Source organism: Chinchilla lanigera, unplaced genomic scaffold (genome assembly GCF_000276665.1).
Source record: "Chinchilla lanigera isolate Chin_1 unplaced genomic scaffold, ChiLan1.0 scaffold00027, whole genome shotgun sequence".
Taxonomy (NCBI): domain Eukaryota; kingdom Metazoa; phylum Chordata; class Mammalia; order Rodentia; family Chinchillidae; genus Chinchilla; species Chinchilla lanigera.
The window spans coordinates 18688268-18705611 of record NW_004955428.1 but is presented as its reverse complement, the minus strand read 5'-3'; the positions used below and the strand labels follow the sequence as shown (position 1 = coordinate 18705611).

Here is a 17344-nt window from a genome sequence, read left to right as displayed (position 1 = left end):
ATGTTCATCTTTAAATTTGAGAATATGAATTCTCTTGATTTATATTCAATAATAATAGTTCTAGGAAAATACTTTAACAAGAATAAGTTTTATTTTATACTTACCTACTTTTTCTAACTTGGATTGCCAAAAATCATAGAGTATCATTTCCTATATCCCCTTAAAAGTATACTCTTCCTACTTTTGGTGCCTTTTGTTTTTGACACAGCGTCTCACTATGTAGTTCAGGCTGGCCTTGAACTCACTGTGTATCCCAGGCTGGCCTTGAACTGGTAATGATCCTCCTGCCTCAGCCTCCTGAGTGCAGGACTACAGGTGTTCACCATTATGCCTGGCTTACTCTTCCTATTTTTGTCAGTGCTAAATAATGTTACCATGGGCTACAAAAAACCATAGGACTATCCTGCTTTATCAATTCATTCTTATCGGCTTTATTTGTTTCACCAAAAGAAAATAATCTGCAGTCTCCTCTGAAGAAACAGCTTCTAAGAGAAAGTTACTATTTTTTTTTTCTTTTCTGTTTTTTAAAAGGTGAAAGATTTATGCGATCTGAAGAGAAACCTGAGTATATCTTTTTTTTTTTTTTTAAGACAGGGCCTCACTCTGTAGTTCAGGTCTTGAACTCATTAATTCAGTAATCCTCAGTAATCCTCCTACATCAGCCTCCCGAGTGCTGGGATTACAGCATGCACTACCATGCCCAGCAGATACTCTGTTCTTTACGACTTTCACTCCTAGAGTCGTTTAACAGAGCAGCTTGTAACGAACATTACTGAAGAGTTTCCTACTGAATGTTTAATTAATAATCTGATCTCTTTACCACATCTTTTTGAACCCTGTCTTTCTGTAATTCATTATTTTTGCATTTTCCTATGAGTTTTCCATCTTATTCCTATTTTCCATGTATGCTGTTATTATCCTTTGCTACCTCTTGAAGATCTTCCAGTTTAAATAAACAAACAGAAAAATGGAGTTACACATTATCCCTAAATTTCATCCTTTGAGATTATCTACTTTGCTTATTGCTTACCTAGAAACCACTGAGTTAATAAGCAAGCTATATACTACCATTTCAGTATTTACAGTTTTTTTTTTTCTCTTGGTTTTTTGAGATAGGGTCTCACTATGTGGCCTAGGCTGGTCCTGAACTCACAGTGTTCTGTCTCAGCCTCTGGAGAAATATTTAGTTTTTTTAAAGAGGGGTTTTCTAAGTCCCATCTCTTTTAAGACTCTCCCAGAAGGTAGCAAAAGAATAAAAGTCTTACTGTCTTTTCTATCTCTTCCTAGAACTGAAGTTTGGGGAAATGTTCAATAATATAAGTGCCCATGACTCATCTGCAAAATAGGTTCAATCATAAAACCAAGAAATTAAACATTCTGCTTACCTGTATTAAGACATTATCTATCGCAGTCTGCACCTCTAAAATAAGGCTATAGCTAGCATCATCTTTATTTAATGTAAACTTGTCATTTATGCTAATTGAAGACAAAGCTGTTTTTGCTCTGCTTGACTGAGAAGCCTGTTGATAATTCTCTCTTTCTTGTAGTACCTTGTACTGCAGATGTTCCAACTCACTCCTACAGAAAAATGAATACAACTTTGTCACCTATAAAAATAAACATCGGAGAGCCTTAAGTATGTACAAAAATTTGGGACATTTATTTTGTGAAATGTTTTTATTGGTTGAGTTATAACTATAATGCCAATAGGAACAAAATCTGTGCTTCTATACAACTGAACAAAAGATTCCACATTATTTATCCCTAACCCCAAAATCAGTTCCACAGCAGCAATAGTAATAATGAGTCTCAAGTATCTTATCAGATTTCAAAAACTGAACCCTAATACATGCAGTTACAGGTGCACACAGTCCTGGTCAGAAGAGAAACTGACAGGGCAGAGCACCGAGACTTACTGAGAAGAAATGCATGAAGCCAGCAATTTACACCTTTCAGTGAGACAGTAGCGCAGATACACGGGATCTGCAGAAGGCTGTAGACACTGACCTGCTGGCATGATCATGAGCCAGGGAAAGGTTTCAGTTCTATGCTATAGTGGGTTCTGCTGGGACTGAACTGCACGGGCAGACTGTGCAGGTAATCAAGGGGAATGGCTACATATAAAAGAAGTACACAGAAACCAGGTTCAGCCAGTCCTAACTTAGGGGGATGTCTGGGGAGGGACTTGAGAGGGACTGGTGCAATGATCAAAGTGTAAAATTCATTCACTGAAGAAGCTTACACTACCAGACATTATGTACTTACTCCTATACACCCAGGACTGTTCCAGGGGCTGAATGACCAAAACAAATATAAGTTTGTCACAGAGCTTTCATTCCAGAATGAGGAGGAGGAAAACTTGGTTATAAACATAAGGTCTTGCACTGAGGATGTGCGGTAGTAGTCATTCACTGCCTAATGAGCCATTTTTGGAACGCACATAACAATGGAACACAATGAAATGTGTTCTCTACAAATTCTTATTCCTTGACTTTTTCTAGGTAACATATATGAATTTCGTGCAAAAATTCAAAACTTTTCTATCTTTGACATAAGTGGGTTAACCTACTTAGTATTCTTATTGCATGAACTAGGATATCCTGAATGAATCTGGTATACTTGTTTGCATAAACATTACAGCTTGGTCTCCTGGTGGCTTTCCTGAATTGGCTTTTACTACTAGTAATTACTGCATTTGCTGCCTTAAAGTCCCTGTAGCCTTCCACTAACAAACAAATAATCAGCCCTCATTTCCTTAGAGGTGAACAGGGTTGAAGTGAGCAGTCATTAAAACTTTCTGCAACTCCCACTTCCTCCTGGTATGAGGCACCCCTGTACGAGGAGTGCGGGGTCCCTTCTCACAGGACATGTCGAACTGATCAGGGCATAAAAGCAATCCCTGCATCTGAGGGAGTCAATGTTATTCAGTTCCAGTAAGAAAACTTAAAAAGCCAATGTTACAGATGCAGAGGGGCTCACAGGAACAGTGAACACTACAATGAAGGAAAAACGTGGCCGAGTGGGTTTCTTCCTAAGGCCCATGAAAAACAAAAGCAAAACACTAATTATCCCCAACTATACAAATGAAAAAAACATAATTCTGGAGCTAAGAAAAATGCAATACAGAACAATGATGGTGAAGGTGTATTTTTAATTCTAAAAAATTAATCAGTACTTACTGCTAATTGTGTCAAACCCATAAATTTGCACTTTAAAAGGTAATTAATTATTTTATTAATTCTAATAAAATACAGTTCATGTATATGTACTACAAAGCAGCAACCACACGCTTCCCCAAGAAATGGAAAATAAAAGCAAACAAAAACTTAGTTACCGTAAACAAGCAATTTTATTCTGCATCTCCTGATTAATTTTTAGTTCTTCTCCAGGTCCACTTTCCTTATGAGTAGGTTCTGTTGTCAGACCTGTAACCCAGCCTGTGGAGATGAATTGCAATCATACACCATTTAGTGCTGCTGGTGGTAAGAGATATACTATACATCATGTAGCAGAAAACCCAACATGCATGTCTTTTTGTCTGCCAATATCAACCTCACTTAGCCCTAGGACTTCTTAAAAAAAAAAAAAACAAGATGGAAAATATTTAAATCATAAGTACTTAGGCATTTTCTGATACCATTTTCTGCTTGCATACTATAAAACTATGATTAATGGAATCCTTCAATTCTTAACAATTTTAATTTTTAAATACAAAATAAATCACTACCTTCTAGAAAATTTAAAATAGTTTACAAAGAACTGCCTTTCAAAAATTATTTTCATGAGAATTTAAACTCTCACATGACTACTGTGAGAATGCAGAATTTACCTATTCAAAAGCACGCAACATTTTGTAGGAAATGCATGTAATCCAAAACATAAACTAAGTTTCAGTGAATACTTCTCTTTAAGCCAAAGAATATCACTTAATTTTCAAAGGCACTGGAAACATGCTAACTACCCTTAAAAAGTGCTATTCAAATGTTAACTATTTTATAAATCAACAAGTCTACTCCTCCTTCCTTATTTTGTTTATTTAATTTTTTCTCAGGGCTGTGGATTGGCCCCAGGGTCTCACACGTGTCAGTCAAGCACCCCACTACTGAGCTATATAACTCACCTTCTTGTTTCTTAAACCAATACAGTTTACAATGCTGTAGGCAAGAGTAATTTACTCATAATACTTTTTTGAAAATATAGTCATCAAAAGGAATTTATTAAATTAAAAATTTTGTTACTCATCCTTTCTTCAACTCTAAATCATCATTTACCTGAATATGTAGACACCACGATTTCATCGTAACCGTCTTTCCCTACACAACCACCTTGGATGGATGTGACACTTTCAGATAACATCTACGGCAGATTTAAGACCAAATATTTCATTAATAACTACATTTCAAATGTATGTTAAAGTAAGCAGAAACATTTATTTTCCTACTCAAGATAGTCAACATATATTTACTGAGTATTTACCATGTGCACCAAGATTAGAAATATAACATCTTGAAAAATGCCAGAAGACTGCAGTCTTTTTAAATTTGGGGAGAAAGATTTAGAATTACTGTAGTATATCTGTGTGTAACATAGTACAATCATCTAACAAGCAAAAATTATTTATATAAACAAAGGGGTTTTAAATTATATACGCAACACTGCCAGTAAGTTCAGTCTATTATCTCAATTCAACAGACCACCTCTCATGTTTTCTCCAGTGTTTTTCAGATGAATAAAACTATGCGTTCCCCTATAAGTTCGCTTCAATTTTTTTCTCTGTACTTTTTTAAGACAGAGTCTCACTATGTAATGCAGGCTGGCCTCTAACCCATGATCCTTCTGCCTCAGCCTCCAGAGTACTGGGATTCCAGGCATGCTACACCACACCCCACTATAGCTTCTAGATTTTTCATCATACTGTTAAATAGTTACAAAGAATGTAATTTATGGAAGTTGTATTTTTGTTTTTTGGTTTTGTTTTGTTTTTTTCTTTTTTGAGACAGGGTCTCGCTATGCAGCTCAGGCTGGCCTTGAGCTCACTTTATAGCCCAGGCTGGTCTCAAACTTGCAACAATCTTCCTGCCTCAGACTACCGAGTGCTGGGATTACAGGCATGTGCCACCATTCCCAGCAGAAGTTGTAAATAAGATAATCTTTTAAACAACACTTCCCAAATTTGTCTGACAGGAATTACTTGCATGAATTAACTAGGAATCTATTTTAACAAGTACTCTAAGCCACTGGCTTTCAAGTTATTTGTAAAGCAAGCAATAAATTTTACATGTGGTATACATCCACACATGAACATATACAACAAAATATGTGACAAAAGATTTATGTTACACTCTGATACATTCTAATCTATTTCATTTTTGAAAAATGCATTACCAGACCACTAGTGGGTTTTGAATAGCAGTGTGGAGAAGTCTGGCAGGTAATTCTCAGCGGGAAAGGCTGAGAACAATGTTTTAAATGGGATGGGGGCCTGTCCACAAAACACTAATTTGCATCACCAGTCCTATAGGAGGCAAACTTCTTAGCTGTCCATTAGGTTAACTACCTGAGTTCAAGTGGTAAAGACCTGATTATAAATTGCCTGAAGTAAGATTCATAGATGGGGTTCAATGTCTGCAATTTTAACAAGACCCCAGTTGTTCTTATGTATAACAGAAGTCTCCAGTTGTTTTTAGTCTATGTTCCCACTAAAACAATTCTAAATAACTATATATCCTTCTGCATATTTTTAAGTTCACTTCTAGATATTTCATCACAGCTCTAAATAATGCAATTTCACAAAGAATGAAACTTCTGGAAATTATAAATATCATTCAAAGATAAAATCATTAAAGCAACGTAAGGATTCTAAATACTCAGACGAATTTATACACAAACCAGACTTTAAAAACGGGGACATGAAACCTTCTGTAGCTGTTCAAAATTCTATACTGCTCCTTTTTCTCCCTGAACTTTCATGTTCATTCCACTTCCACCACATATTTTATCTCAATGTAATATATTCATCTGCTTGGAATTCCCTTCTACTTCTCTACAACCAAAACACATATAAAACTGACATTATATCCTGTGAATAAAGAGCTCTAAGAATTCAAAATTTCTTTGTGTATTAGAAATACTATTATAATTATTAGTATTATACATCTGATCAAGGCATATGTACAAGCTCTAGTAAGTAATCATAGAGGCAAAAATTTTTAGGAAATGTATCTCATGAGATGAATGAGGCTTTTACTCCCTTCAAATTAGACAAATAGTGCAAATTGATATTACAGACAGCTAGAATGAGAGTACTTTTAGTATGAGTTCTATTCCTATTTTTCCTTTTCACAGGTATAAGCTCTGAAAATAGTACATCTGTCCTTAGAAAACAGAAGAAACAGTGTGGAGGTGGGGTTTCTTAGCGCTAGACCTAGCGGAGCAGGTAAACGCTCTGTCATTATTGAGTTCTGGAACAGAAGTCAAGAGGAGACTTGAGGTCCACATAGGAAAACGTCTCAAGGGCTGATGAGAAAAGTCAGGAGATTACCAGCAAAGAATTATTATACTTTTAAGGCTAAACTATCAGCAAGATGAGTTTTCATACCAAAGAAAAACAAATTTGAAGTGAAATCTATTAAATAAATTTAACTGTGTAATATTTCATTTCCCATATTGTCTCCATAACATACTTTGTGGACTTTTTCTTTTTTTTAAACCTCAATGTATCCTACATGAGGCAGCATGAGAAAGCTCTGGATTGCTAAGACTTGAATGTGAATGTGGTTTGCGCTCCCTCTCTCCCCAGCACACTCATGCAGGAGTTTAACACCCAAAGTCCTATGTTAATGGTATTAAGGGGCGGGAACAACCCAAGGACAGTGCTTAGAAGTGGTGCCTTTAGGAAGAGACTACTTTAGATAAGGTCATGAGGGTGAGCCGCATGGTTGGCTCCCCGTGGCTCAGAAAGAGGAAGCAGGGAACCATAAACACCTGTGCGCCCTGTCCCTCTTGCCATGTGGCACTCTGCACTGTGTTGCAGGTTCTCCACCAGCAAAGTGGCCATCACCGAATGAGCCGGATGGACACTGCATGTGCAAGACTGTGGGACAAACTAAAAATCTTTCCTTTACAAAAGCGGCCTGCCTCATACATTTCATTATAGCAACAACAAAAAGATGGACTGATAACATCATGTATTGAAAAAGAAAGATTTCACATACACACTAGAATATTATTTAGCCAGGAAAAGAATGAAATCCTGTCATCTGTGACAACATAGACAGAACTGGAAATCATTGTGATAAGTAAAATAAAGCGCAAAACAGCAAGTACTAAATGATCTCACTTATATGTGGAATACCAAAATGTTATTTCACAGAAGTTAAAGTGGCAGTTACCAGAGGCGCTGAGAGTAGGGAGGAGGGAAAGACAGGGAAAGTTGATCAATGGGTATACTAAGTCCAGCCAGGAGGAGGAAGACGTCCTGTATCCAAGTAACAGAAGAAGAAGGAAAAGGAGGAGAAGCAAGCGGGGCAGAGAGTGGAAGAAGGAGAAAAAGAAAATAATTCTGACGTGCTATTGAATACTAGGGCAGCTACAGTAACAATATATACTGTACATTTCAAAAAGCTAGAAGAAAGGATTTGATTGTTCTCTCCACAAGGAAATGAAAAATGAGCACATAGATATGATTAAACTTTATACAATGTATGATAAAACATAGCAAAACATCCCATTAATATGCACAATTTTTATGTTTTATGTATGTTTAAAATAAACAATAAAAATGAGTTAAAAAGAAAAAAAGAGAAACATTCAACTTCTACCAGAATGTTTCTATATGTGATTCTATAGCAGAAACAGGTTTAATTACATTTAAAATCTGTGAACTAGAATTTCTTTTATCTAGTGTTTTTTATGGCTTACCCTTTAGCATCTAGAATTAAAAATGCTATTTATCCTGTTCTGCTTAAGAACAGTACTGATACTGTCCTAGGAATATCAAGCTTATTCCTAAATTTATATTACTTTAAAATAATCTTTTGTGATACATAAATCTTATTCCTGTAATGTGTTACTATGGATGATAGAAACTACAGCAAAATCTTTGATACTTTAGGAATTTATGGAAATATTTAAAAGTATAAATTTCCACTTATACTTTCATAGTAATCTATTATTTATACTTATACAGTAATTTATCATTTATACTTATAAAGTTATTCATACTTATATAGTAATTTTCATCTATTCTTATACAATAATTTATTATTTACCTAAGAGGCAACAGTCTTATCATTCAAACACAACAGTCTAGAGAAGAGTTGTATAACATCAAAACAACAGTATTTCAATACAAACACAAGATTTTAATATATTTTCACCTAATAAATTTCAAACCATCCGTTATCTCTATAATTATTTCCCAAACAATATGCGCACAGTTTTGTTTTAATTAACTTACCTGATCAAATCGTAGAATAGGTTCATTTGCACTATCAAAACTATACACTTCCACCATGCCATCGTCTCTCCCAACAAGTAAATCTTTAACCCCATCACCCACAATATCGAAGCTGTCCATACACAAAATACCTTTAAAAAAAGATGTCTGGGATGAGTTATTAAAGAAAATTAAAGTTGTTCTCAAATACATGCCAAGTAAGAATGAAAAATTTACATACTAACTCAGATGGGAGGAGCAAAGAGCAACTTGAACATACTCAGGTGCCTCTTTTCCATCCATGCTCACCAGTTTCCAGGGTTTTAAATATAATCTCTATGGCAATGGCTCCAAATTCATACCGTCCTTCCACTCTGGCCTCTCCCTAGAGCTCCAGATTCACGTGTACAAGTCATATCTTCATATGCATGTTTGTATCTCAATTTCCATGCCCCAACTAAAATTTTTCTGTTTACCACATCCTCTCAATATCCCCTTCCCAAGTCTTCTCCTTTTCAGTAAATTACATCACCAATTATTTGTTCAGGCCAAAAATCTAGACTATATCTGTGATTCCTTTCTTCCTCTCACTCTCCACATCAAATCCACCAGCAAATGCTACCTACTCTCCCTCCACAATAAATGCCTGACTTGTTTCCTTTCCACTTCTGGCCATAGTCAGCATGCAGTCCCTCCCCTAGATCAGAATAAGGCATAACAGCTATAACACTAACTTGTAAGTGGGCTCCATGTTTCCAGTTTTGACCTGCTTTCCCCTACATCCCTTCTCCACACGGCGCATTTTGTTTCAGTGATCAGATCATGCCACACCGCCACTTGAGATTCCACAGTGACTCTCCACTGCACTCACACTAACATTCAAATTCTCCAACAAGGGCACACGGTTTGGCCCTGCTGTGCCTCTCCTCAGGCCATGTTACCTTCCTACCGCCACATTAAGACACTGAGCCACACTGGTTTTCCTGTTGTTTCCCAAATGAACAAAGTTTACCCCTGCCTCAAGTCCTTTACACTTATTCTTCTTCCTCCTGGAACATTCTCTCCCCCACCCCTCACCGCCGCCATTTTCACACCCTAATCTTTTTTCTTAGCAGATCTCAGCTCAAATTTCACTTTTCTAGGACACTTTCTTTAACCAATCAGCCTAAAAGCGGCTCTCCTCCCTTCTCCGTCACTCTCTAACACACCTGCTGTATTTTCTCTACATTACTGGTGAAGCTATCTTACATATTCATCTATTTATACTCCATATTTCTTAACAAGTATTTTTAAGGGAATACGTGAACATCCAAATAAACATTCCATACATGTAAATCACCATCCCACTATCCAAGACGTCAGGGATAAAGTCCTCTTAGGAAGGTATACATTCCTTGGAAAGGAAGACTATCTCCTGACCCACTGTGCTTCTTTGGATCCTACCACTTACTAGCAAATTTCAATTAATCTACCCCAGACAATTAAAAATGGTTTTTAGTAAAGAATAAAGGACATGCTGGGCATGGTAGCACACACCTGTAATCCCAGCACTAGGGAGGATGAGGCAGGAGGATTACTGTGAGTTCCAGGCCAGCCTGGGCTACAAAGTGAGCTCAAGGCTAGCCTGAACTGTATAGCAAGACCCTGTCTCAAAAAAAAAAAAAAAAAAAGAATGAAGGACAGGTACCTACAAACTTCTACCTCTCCCAAATTACTATTAACATTCTTTTTTAAAAAAATGCTTATAGTCAGGGATATAGCTCAGTGGTGCAAGTGCCTGCCTGGTGAGCACGAGGTCATGAGTTTGATTCCTGGTACAAAAAAAAAAATTTTTTTTAATGCCTATAGTATGGTAGATCTGACAATAGAGAAATCAGAGGCTTAATGAATTGGTAAGTCTGCTACATAATAAAACAGAATGAATTATTAATCTGTTTTCTTAAATAATCACTGAAATTTCAGAATCTGAACTACATAGAAAGCATACCTCCCCTCTTCTTTTCATTTCGAATTTCCCATTTGTGTATTGGTTTGGATGTTGTGACCTGAATAAGTCCAAGTTTCCCATCTGAGGTTCCAAACAAAACATCTTCTCCAGAGTCACCTAGTTATAGGTAAAATGAACATATTAATAATCTTTTTAAAGTTAAAACACATTGATGGGGCCAGGGATATAGCAAAGTAGCACAGTGCCTGCCTAGCAAGCGAGAGGTTGTGAGTTTGATTCCCAGTACAAAAAAAAAAAAAAAACACACACATTGATGTAAAAATCTCAATTTTACTGTTAAAAAAATGGAATATTCAATATGAGAGTTAACATAATTTTATAACTACAACAAATAAGACCACACCCCATCATCTAATTTCAAGATGAAGACACTGAAAATTAAAATTAAATAAGTCATTATCGTGAGTTACTAGAAAGTTATCAGGAGATACATGTCTCCATTCCAGTCCATGTTCTTTGTAACCTTCCCATGTTCACTTAGTATTTTTTTATAAACACATAGATGGTTGTGAAAACTGAAATCATGATTACCGCCATTTCCATTGTGTAATGCTAAGACACTAGGTGGCCCCGGAATTTCAACTTCATACATCACGTCAGATCCCTGAAGGAAAATACGAATTAAAAATACAGTACAGGTATTCACAGGTAACATCAGTTTTCAAATACAATACTCTGAATAACCTCTAGATAAAACTGCTGAAAAATGCTAAGTCGTGAGTATCAACTTATACATTAGTAATTTTGTACATATTCACATATTTGGAAATACAAATATATATATAAAATATAAAGACCAAAGAGAAAAATATGTAAAATATTCTATATTTTCTCCACTTCTCATTTAAAATACATTGTTTTACCTGAAAACTTGATATTGATAAATTTTCCTTTCAAAATCCTCCAGAAACAAGGTATTTCTTATGTCCTTGCTAGTGCTAACTAGGAGATTTAACTTAAAGCACATTTCAGCAGATCTGAAAAGTTACTTCCTAAGGAAAGGTCTGGTCTTTTCTATTCTTAAAATCTACTCCAGTTAAAAGGCAGATAACCTGCACTTAAGTAAGAAAACCAGTAAGGTCTTTTTATCATTTTTTTTTCAATTTTGCTATGTATATAATTCAATGAAAACATAATGGACAAGATTATAGTAAACATGGTATACTGTCTCTGTTTAAGAATTTAACACATATTTAGCATGTATAAGATAAAGTCATGCTTTATCTTTTATCATTTAAAAATTTACAGATACTGTATCTGTATATATCTAATATGAACACAAAAACATGCAATAGAACTATTTTAAAAAGCAACTTTTGGTATAATAGATTGGCCTCAAAGGCAGATAGGGAGCAATGCAGAAGGAAAGATTTCAATTCCTTCCTTTTCACAAATCCTTAGTGATTTTCTTTTCTTCTGTACAATAAAAACTTAGAGAACCTGGCATAGTGGCTTACTATGGTAATTCTAGCACTCTGGGGGTTTAGGCAGGAGGATCAAAAGGTTAAATCGAGCCTGGACAACTTGGTGCAAGCCCATTTCACAATAAAATAGGGCTGGAGATGTAGCGCAGTGCAAATGCCCTAAATTCAATCCCCAGTGCCACCCCACAAGAATATGGATCTCCTCGTGAAAGCACAAGCCTAGATTTTGCCAGACCAATTTCTAACTGAATATTAGCCAGCTTCTGTTAAAAAGCTATTCAAGTAACTCATATTTGAAAGTACAGACTGCAAGAAAAATTATTCATCCCTATTTTTATTTATTTATTTATTTATTTTTGGTCTTTTTGAGGCAGGGTCTTGCTATGCAGTTCAGGCTGGCCTTGAGCTCACTTTGTAGCCCAGGCTGGTCTCGAACTCGTAATGATCCTCCTACCTCAGCCTCCTGGGTGCTGGGATTACAGGCGTGCACCACCATGCCCGGCTCATTCCTATTTCTAGAATGGACCTAAGAGATTAGTTTGATTCTTCATGGTAGAAACAGAGGGGTACAAAAGCAGTGAATTTTTCCTTCTGCAAAAAGGTTGATGCCAGAAACAGGCATCTGGTTATGGAATCCCAACGAGTAAAAGAGCCTGTGGTAGCACCAGCCATTGACAATTTATGTTTCAGTTCCACCCACCAGCTATACGCTAAACTTTAAGGGTCCTGTAGAATATGTCTGTGGCATGTGGGTGCATGCATGTGTTTGTGTGTCATTTACCGAAAGCCACTCTCAAGAAGATATACTGGTAACTCTTATCACTGAAAACAATGACGTAGCCAGGTGTGGTGGCACATGCCTGCAATCCCAGCACTCGGGAGGCAGAGGCAGGAGGATAATTGCGAGTTCGAGACCAGCCTGGGCTACAAAGTGAGCTCAAGGCCAGCCTGAACTGTATAGTGAGACCCTGTCTCAAAAAGACCAAAAAAAAAAGGCCTAAGCAGATGTTTGGAAACATAAGGACACCAAAATGATTTTTTTCTCTCTCACTCACTTACCTAAGAAATTTACTGAGTACTTGCTTTATTCTACATGCTGACATAAATACTGGGTGAATAAACTCAAATTACATATCACACTCTCCCAACTTCAATTTATTTGCTTAATTTGATATTATTTGAGGAAGGAAGAAAAAAATATTCTGGTAAAGGTCCTCTGTTGGGAAATACTCCATTGTGATCGTACTAGTCAGAGTTATGGACAGGGAGAGACATTTTCCTTTCTCTTATATGGTCTCTAAAAACTTCTGAAAGATCTCAACACCATATGACTCAAGTAAAAAGAAAAAATCAATTAAACTTAGAAAACTGTTCTAGATACAACTTTATCCAGGATGCTTACAGCAATGATCATTAAAATAATTTAAAATAACAGTCAAGGGGCTGGGGATTTAGCTCAGCGGCAAAAGTGCCTGCCTGGCAAGCGCAAGGTCGTGAGTTCGGTTCCTGGTACCGGAGAAAAACTAAAAAAAAAAAAAAAAAACAGTCAAAATCATTTACCTAAATTAAGCAAAGTTATAAAAATGCAAGTAAGAACCACCTGTAAAACTCTGAGCACTCTGTCCTGGCATGCCAATACCGGCGTAATCTGGGGTGATCTTTCTACTGGAAGGCAGGTGACATCATTGATTTTATCCCCGGAAAGATAGTAATGTTGGTCTTGGCAGTCACAATAATGATTATAGATGTAACTCGCACTGAGAAAGAGGTCAGAGCCAGATATGTGCCTGAGAACATCAAAAGGGCGACTTAAGACATCTGTATTTTTAAAAATATGCACAGGTAATTACTGAATTTTTTCACAGGTAAAAACAGAACACTTTACTTACACAGTTTGTTATCAATTTATCACAGACTTAGAGAACATTTTAAAAAATTTCCTCTTCTTTATTTCCAGACTTTTGAAATAACACTACTTTCAATTTTAAAAGTTGAAAATGATAATCTTAAGGCCTTGGGCTTCTGAATAAAAACTAAGCTCAGAAAAATGGAAAACAAAGATCATGGTAATTTGTCTTTATCTAAAGATAGCAGGAAAAGAAACTTCTAAATGCATACTCTATACCAAACACGGTCCTAAGTGATTTACATGTATTAACTCAATTAATCCTCATAGCCCCATAAACTAGGGAAATTTTATTCCTTTTACAGGTGACTAATAAAATGTCCACTTGCCTGGTGGCACTTAACTAGTAAACAGTGCAACAGACTGCAACTTGGGCAGTTGTTAGCTCTAGAGTTTAGCATTCTCACTACCACATAAACTGCCTGAAATAATTTACTTGAAATGAACTGACTTTTGGGGTGGGGATGTAGCTCAGTAGCACAAGCACCTGCCCAGCAAGTGCAAGGTCCTGAGTTTGATTCCCGGTACCAACATAAATAAATAAATAAATAAATGAAATGAATTGACTTTTATGTTAGAACTTTACCTTGAAAAAAGAAATAAAAGTTCGTTTCAAATTATTTTAGCAAAATTTAAGTAATAATTACAAAGATAATGTAATGCTTAGGTTGAATTCAGTTTCTCTTGGTGGAGCTGAAATTTCTTCACAAAAGTTTTGTTTATATATACATTATACTAGGGTAATATAGTTTGAATAATCTTAATCTAAAAATCTGAAATCCAAAATGCTTCATGTGCTAACATGATGCTCAGAAAGTTTCAAATGTTTGGATCAGGGATAATCAACTGATAAAATCTTTGGAAATATTCCAAAATTTAAAAAACTTCAAAACCTGAAGCACTCCTTGTCCCAAGAATTTTAGAAAAGGGAGAATAAGCCTATATAGCTTTCAATTCTAGACTGATATCACCATGACCATAAAGAGGGTAATTTTATTTGAAGAGTTCATCTATGTCTCCACCTCTAAGGTCCACTTAAAAATTTTCCATACTGGTCAGCTGTGGCTGTGCACACCTATCATCCTAGCTATTTGTGAAGTTCACAAGTTTGAGGCCATCCTGGGCAACTTAGTGAGACTGTGTCTCACAATAAAAGAACAGAACGAGCTGGGGATGTAACTCAGTGGTAGAGCACATCTACGTTCCATTCTTTGTCACCACAAAAAAAAGAAAATCCAAAAATTATTTTCTGAAGAGTTTATCCTATAATGATCCTCACTTGTTCAGTTATTAAGTGGCCTTACTTTGTGGCTCTGCCTACGTATAATATACAATTTTAATCACCGTCATAAAAGTCTGTTATCTTCTTCAAGGTTTGCAATTCCATCCCCATTTCTGAAATCAATATGCATTCTATTAGCTACAAAGTTCAATAGTCACTAAGGTTGACAAGAGTAGAGACAGATTGCAGCCTTAGCCAAGCAATGGTGAGGGTGGCCAATTTTATAAGTAGTGAGTTTCTTTACTGAATATTTTCTTTTTTCTTTTCTTTTATTTTATTGAATATTTTCAAATTATATTCTTTATTTTCCTATGAAGACTTATAAATATGGGATTTCAGGTAACAAATTTATAAAATTTGAGTAAAAAGAACTTCTAGCCCATCTCTGCCATTCCAGTAAAAATATTTAAGAAACTGGCCAGAGACTCTTGGAAACTCTTTTCCCTTCCTCACAGATTAAATACCTTTCTGAATGTAAAAGTATTCTAATAATAAATTCCTTTGATTTTAGTATGTCACAATTACCACTGGCCATGTCTGTGTATATGAGCAATTCGCAAGTGTTCGCATTCTAGCTAAAGCACATGAAATTACTTCCATTTGCCACTGTTTAATTCCTAACCTCACCAAGTCAAAATTGTAAAGCCTCCAACATTAAGAGAAGTGCTGTGAATTATACAGTTAGATTATGTTCAATTATACAGTTGTGCATTATAGAGAACTCTGAACTGAACCAGTAGTTTCCAAATCCAGACGTCTGGCTGCTTATACAACTTGGCTGCAGCACATTAAAAGGAAAAACTTTTTAAAAAATTAAAATTAAAAAGGAAAAAAACCACTTCTGATTCAGCAAGTCTAAGGCAGGATAATTGCTTAAGCTGCTCAAGGGGCATTTCTAGACAGCCAGTTTAGAAAGTGGATCAGATGAATTTAAAAGCCCTTTCTAATCCCTCATAATTCAAAAGTAAAATTTTAATTGAATAATTTTAAATATCAGGAAGCCATCTTTCATTTAGAGTTTTACCTGATTCACCTGAAATTGACAGTCATCAACTTTGATGCCCATTCTCTTTAACATAATGTTGCTACATCAAAACCAGAACTACCAAAGACAGCCAAGGAACAGAAACATAAACATGTGGAGATTTTTTCCCCTTTTTTTTTCCCTACACCTTGATTAGGGACTCATAACCAAACCATGTAGTCAAAAATGAATGTATACAACATTTCACAACAATTAACTGTACATTTCAAAGTAGCTAGTGGAGATGACTTCCAATGTGTGAAAGTCATCACAACCTGCACAAAGAAGTGACAAATGTGTAAGGGGATGGATATGCTAATTACCCCATTATACACTGTACACATGTACTGAAGTATACTCTGTATCTCATAAATATATACAATTATTAAGAGTCAATTAAAAATTAAAAACATTTTTTAAAAGTAATAAAAAACCAAAAAATAAATGTGTACATATAGGTATGCATGTGTATGAAATAATGTTTTTAAAAAGAAAACAACAGTTCAATACCCAATCAATTCTGTACTGAGTCTAGGTCAGATTTAGTTCCTACTAAAATAGCTTTAGTCTATTTTATTATCCAGAAAACCTGTAAGATATGACATTTATTTTTAAGATATATTTAATCAGACACTTTATATCTATCCAAGATATTGTAAGTAAATATGTAAAAACAAAGAAGAGAACCACAACATACATAGCTTTAATGCATTCTGTGAGATTTGTTTCAAAAGAAAGGAACTGCTTTCCTCTCTTTGTGAAGCCTCTGATTTCAGATCCTGCAGCAATAAAAATTTTCTCCTGTGGTGTGTTAAGAACCCCTCCTAGTTCCAGCCTTGCAATCTTCTGCCCTGGTAAAGTCTTGAACACTGCCTGCAAAACCATTCAGGGAAAAAGTAAACATACAAGCTATTTTATTGTGAACATTTTTCCTTTACCACAAAAAATGCTATAGTTTTTAACTTATAAGCTATTATCACTTCACTGCATAGAAACACCGTTAAATAAAGATCTATTAACTTTAATGGGTCTTCTGGAGTTTTTCTAGCTATCCTTAAACTTTGGAATATTTACTCCCATGTTTTTTAAATATTATTGAAGAATAAACTCTTGCAACTTGAAGTACAGTTCACTAAACAGTTATGTTAATGTGGTTAAATTTGTTAAATATGCAGACTATCAAGCTCAACCCCAGGTCTACTGAATGAGAATGTGCATTGTAACAAGATTCTCCAACTGGTCCCTAAACACACTAAAAGTTTG

At 35.7% G+C, this 17344-nt stretch overlaps 1 protein-coding gene across 4 annotated transcripts in view; it reads right to left on the bottom strand.

The window, feature by feature from the left end:
- Window positions 1-17344, bottom strand: part of Bbs7 (Bardet-Biedl syndrome 7) — a 42489-nt gene that overhangs the window by 18949 nt on the left and 6196 nt on the right. For 3 of the 4 annotated variants that reach the window (XM_005386781.1, XM_005386780.2, XM_013515309.1), the window contains exons 4-11: window positions 16779-16954; window positions 13470-13656; window positions 10977-11049; window positions 10425-10541; window positions 8459-8589; window positions 4272-4356; window positions 3335-3437; window positions 1386-1578 (exon numbers count right to left, since the gene is read on the bottom strand). In XM_005386781.1, the coding sequence (XP_005386838.1) occupies window positions 1386-1578; window positions 3335-3437; window positions 4272-4356; window positions 8459-8589; window positions 10425-10541; window positions 10977-11049; window positions 13470-13656; window positions 16779-16954 (1065 nt within the window). The remainder of the gene's footprint in view (window positions 1-1385; window positions 1579-3334; window positions 3438-4271; window positions 4357-8458; window positions 8590-10424; window positions 10542-10976; window positions 11050-13469; window positions 13657-16778; window positions 16955-17344) is intronic. The other variant, XM_013515310.1, reaches the window with a different exon arrangement.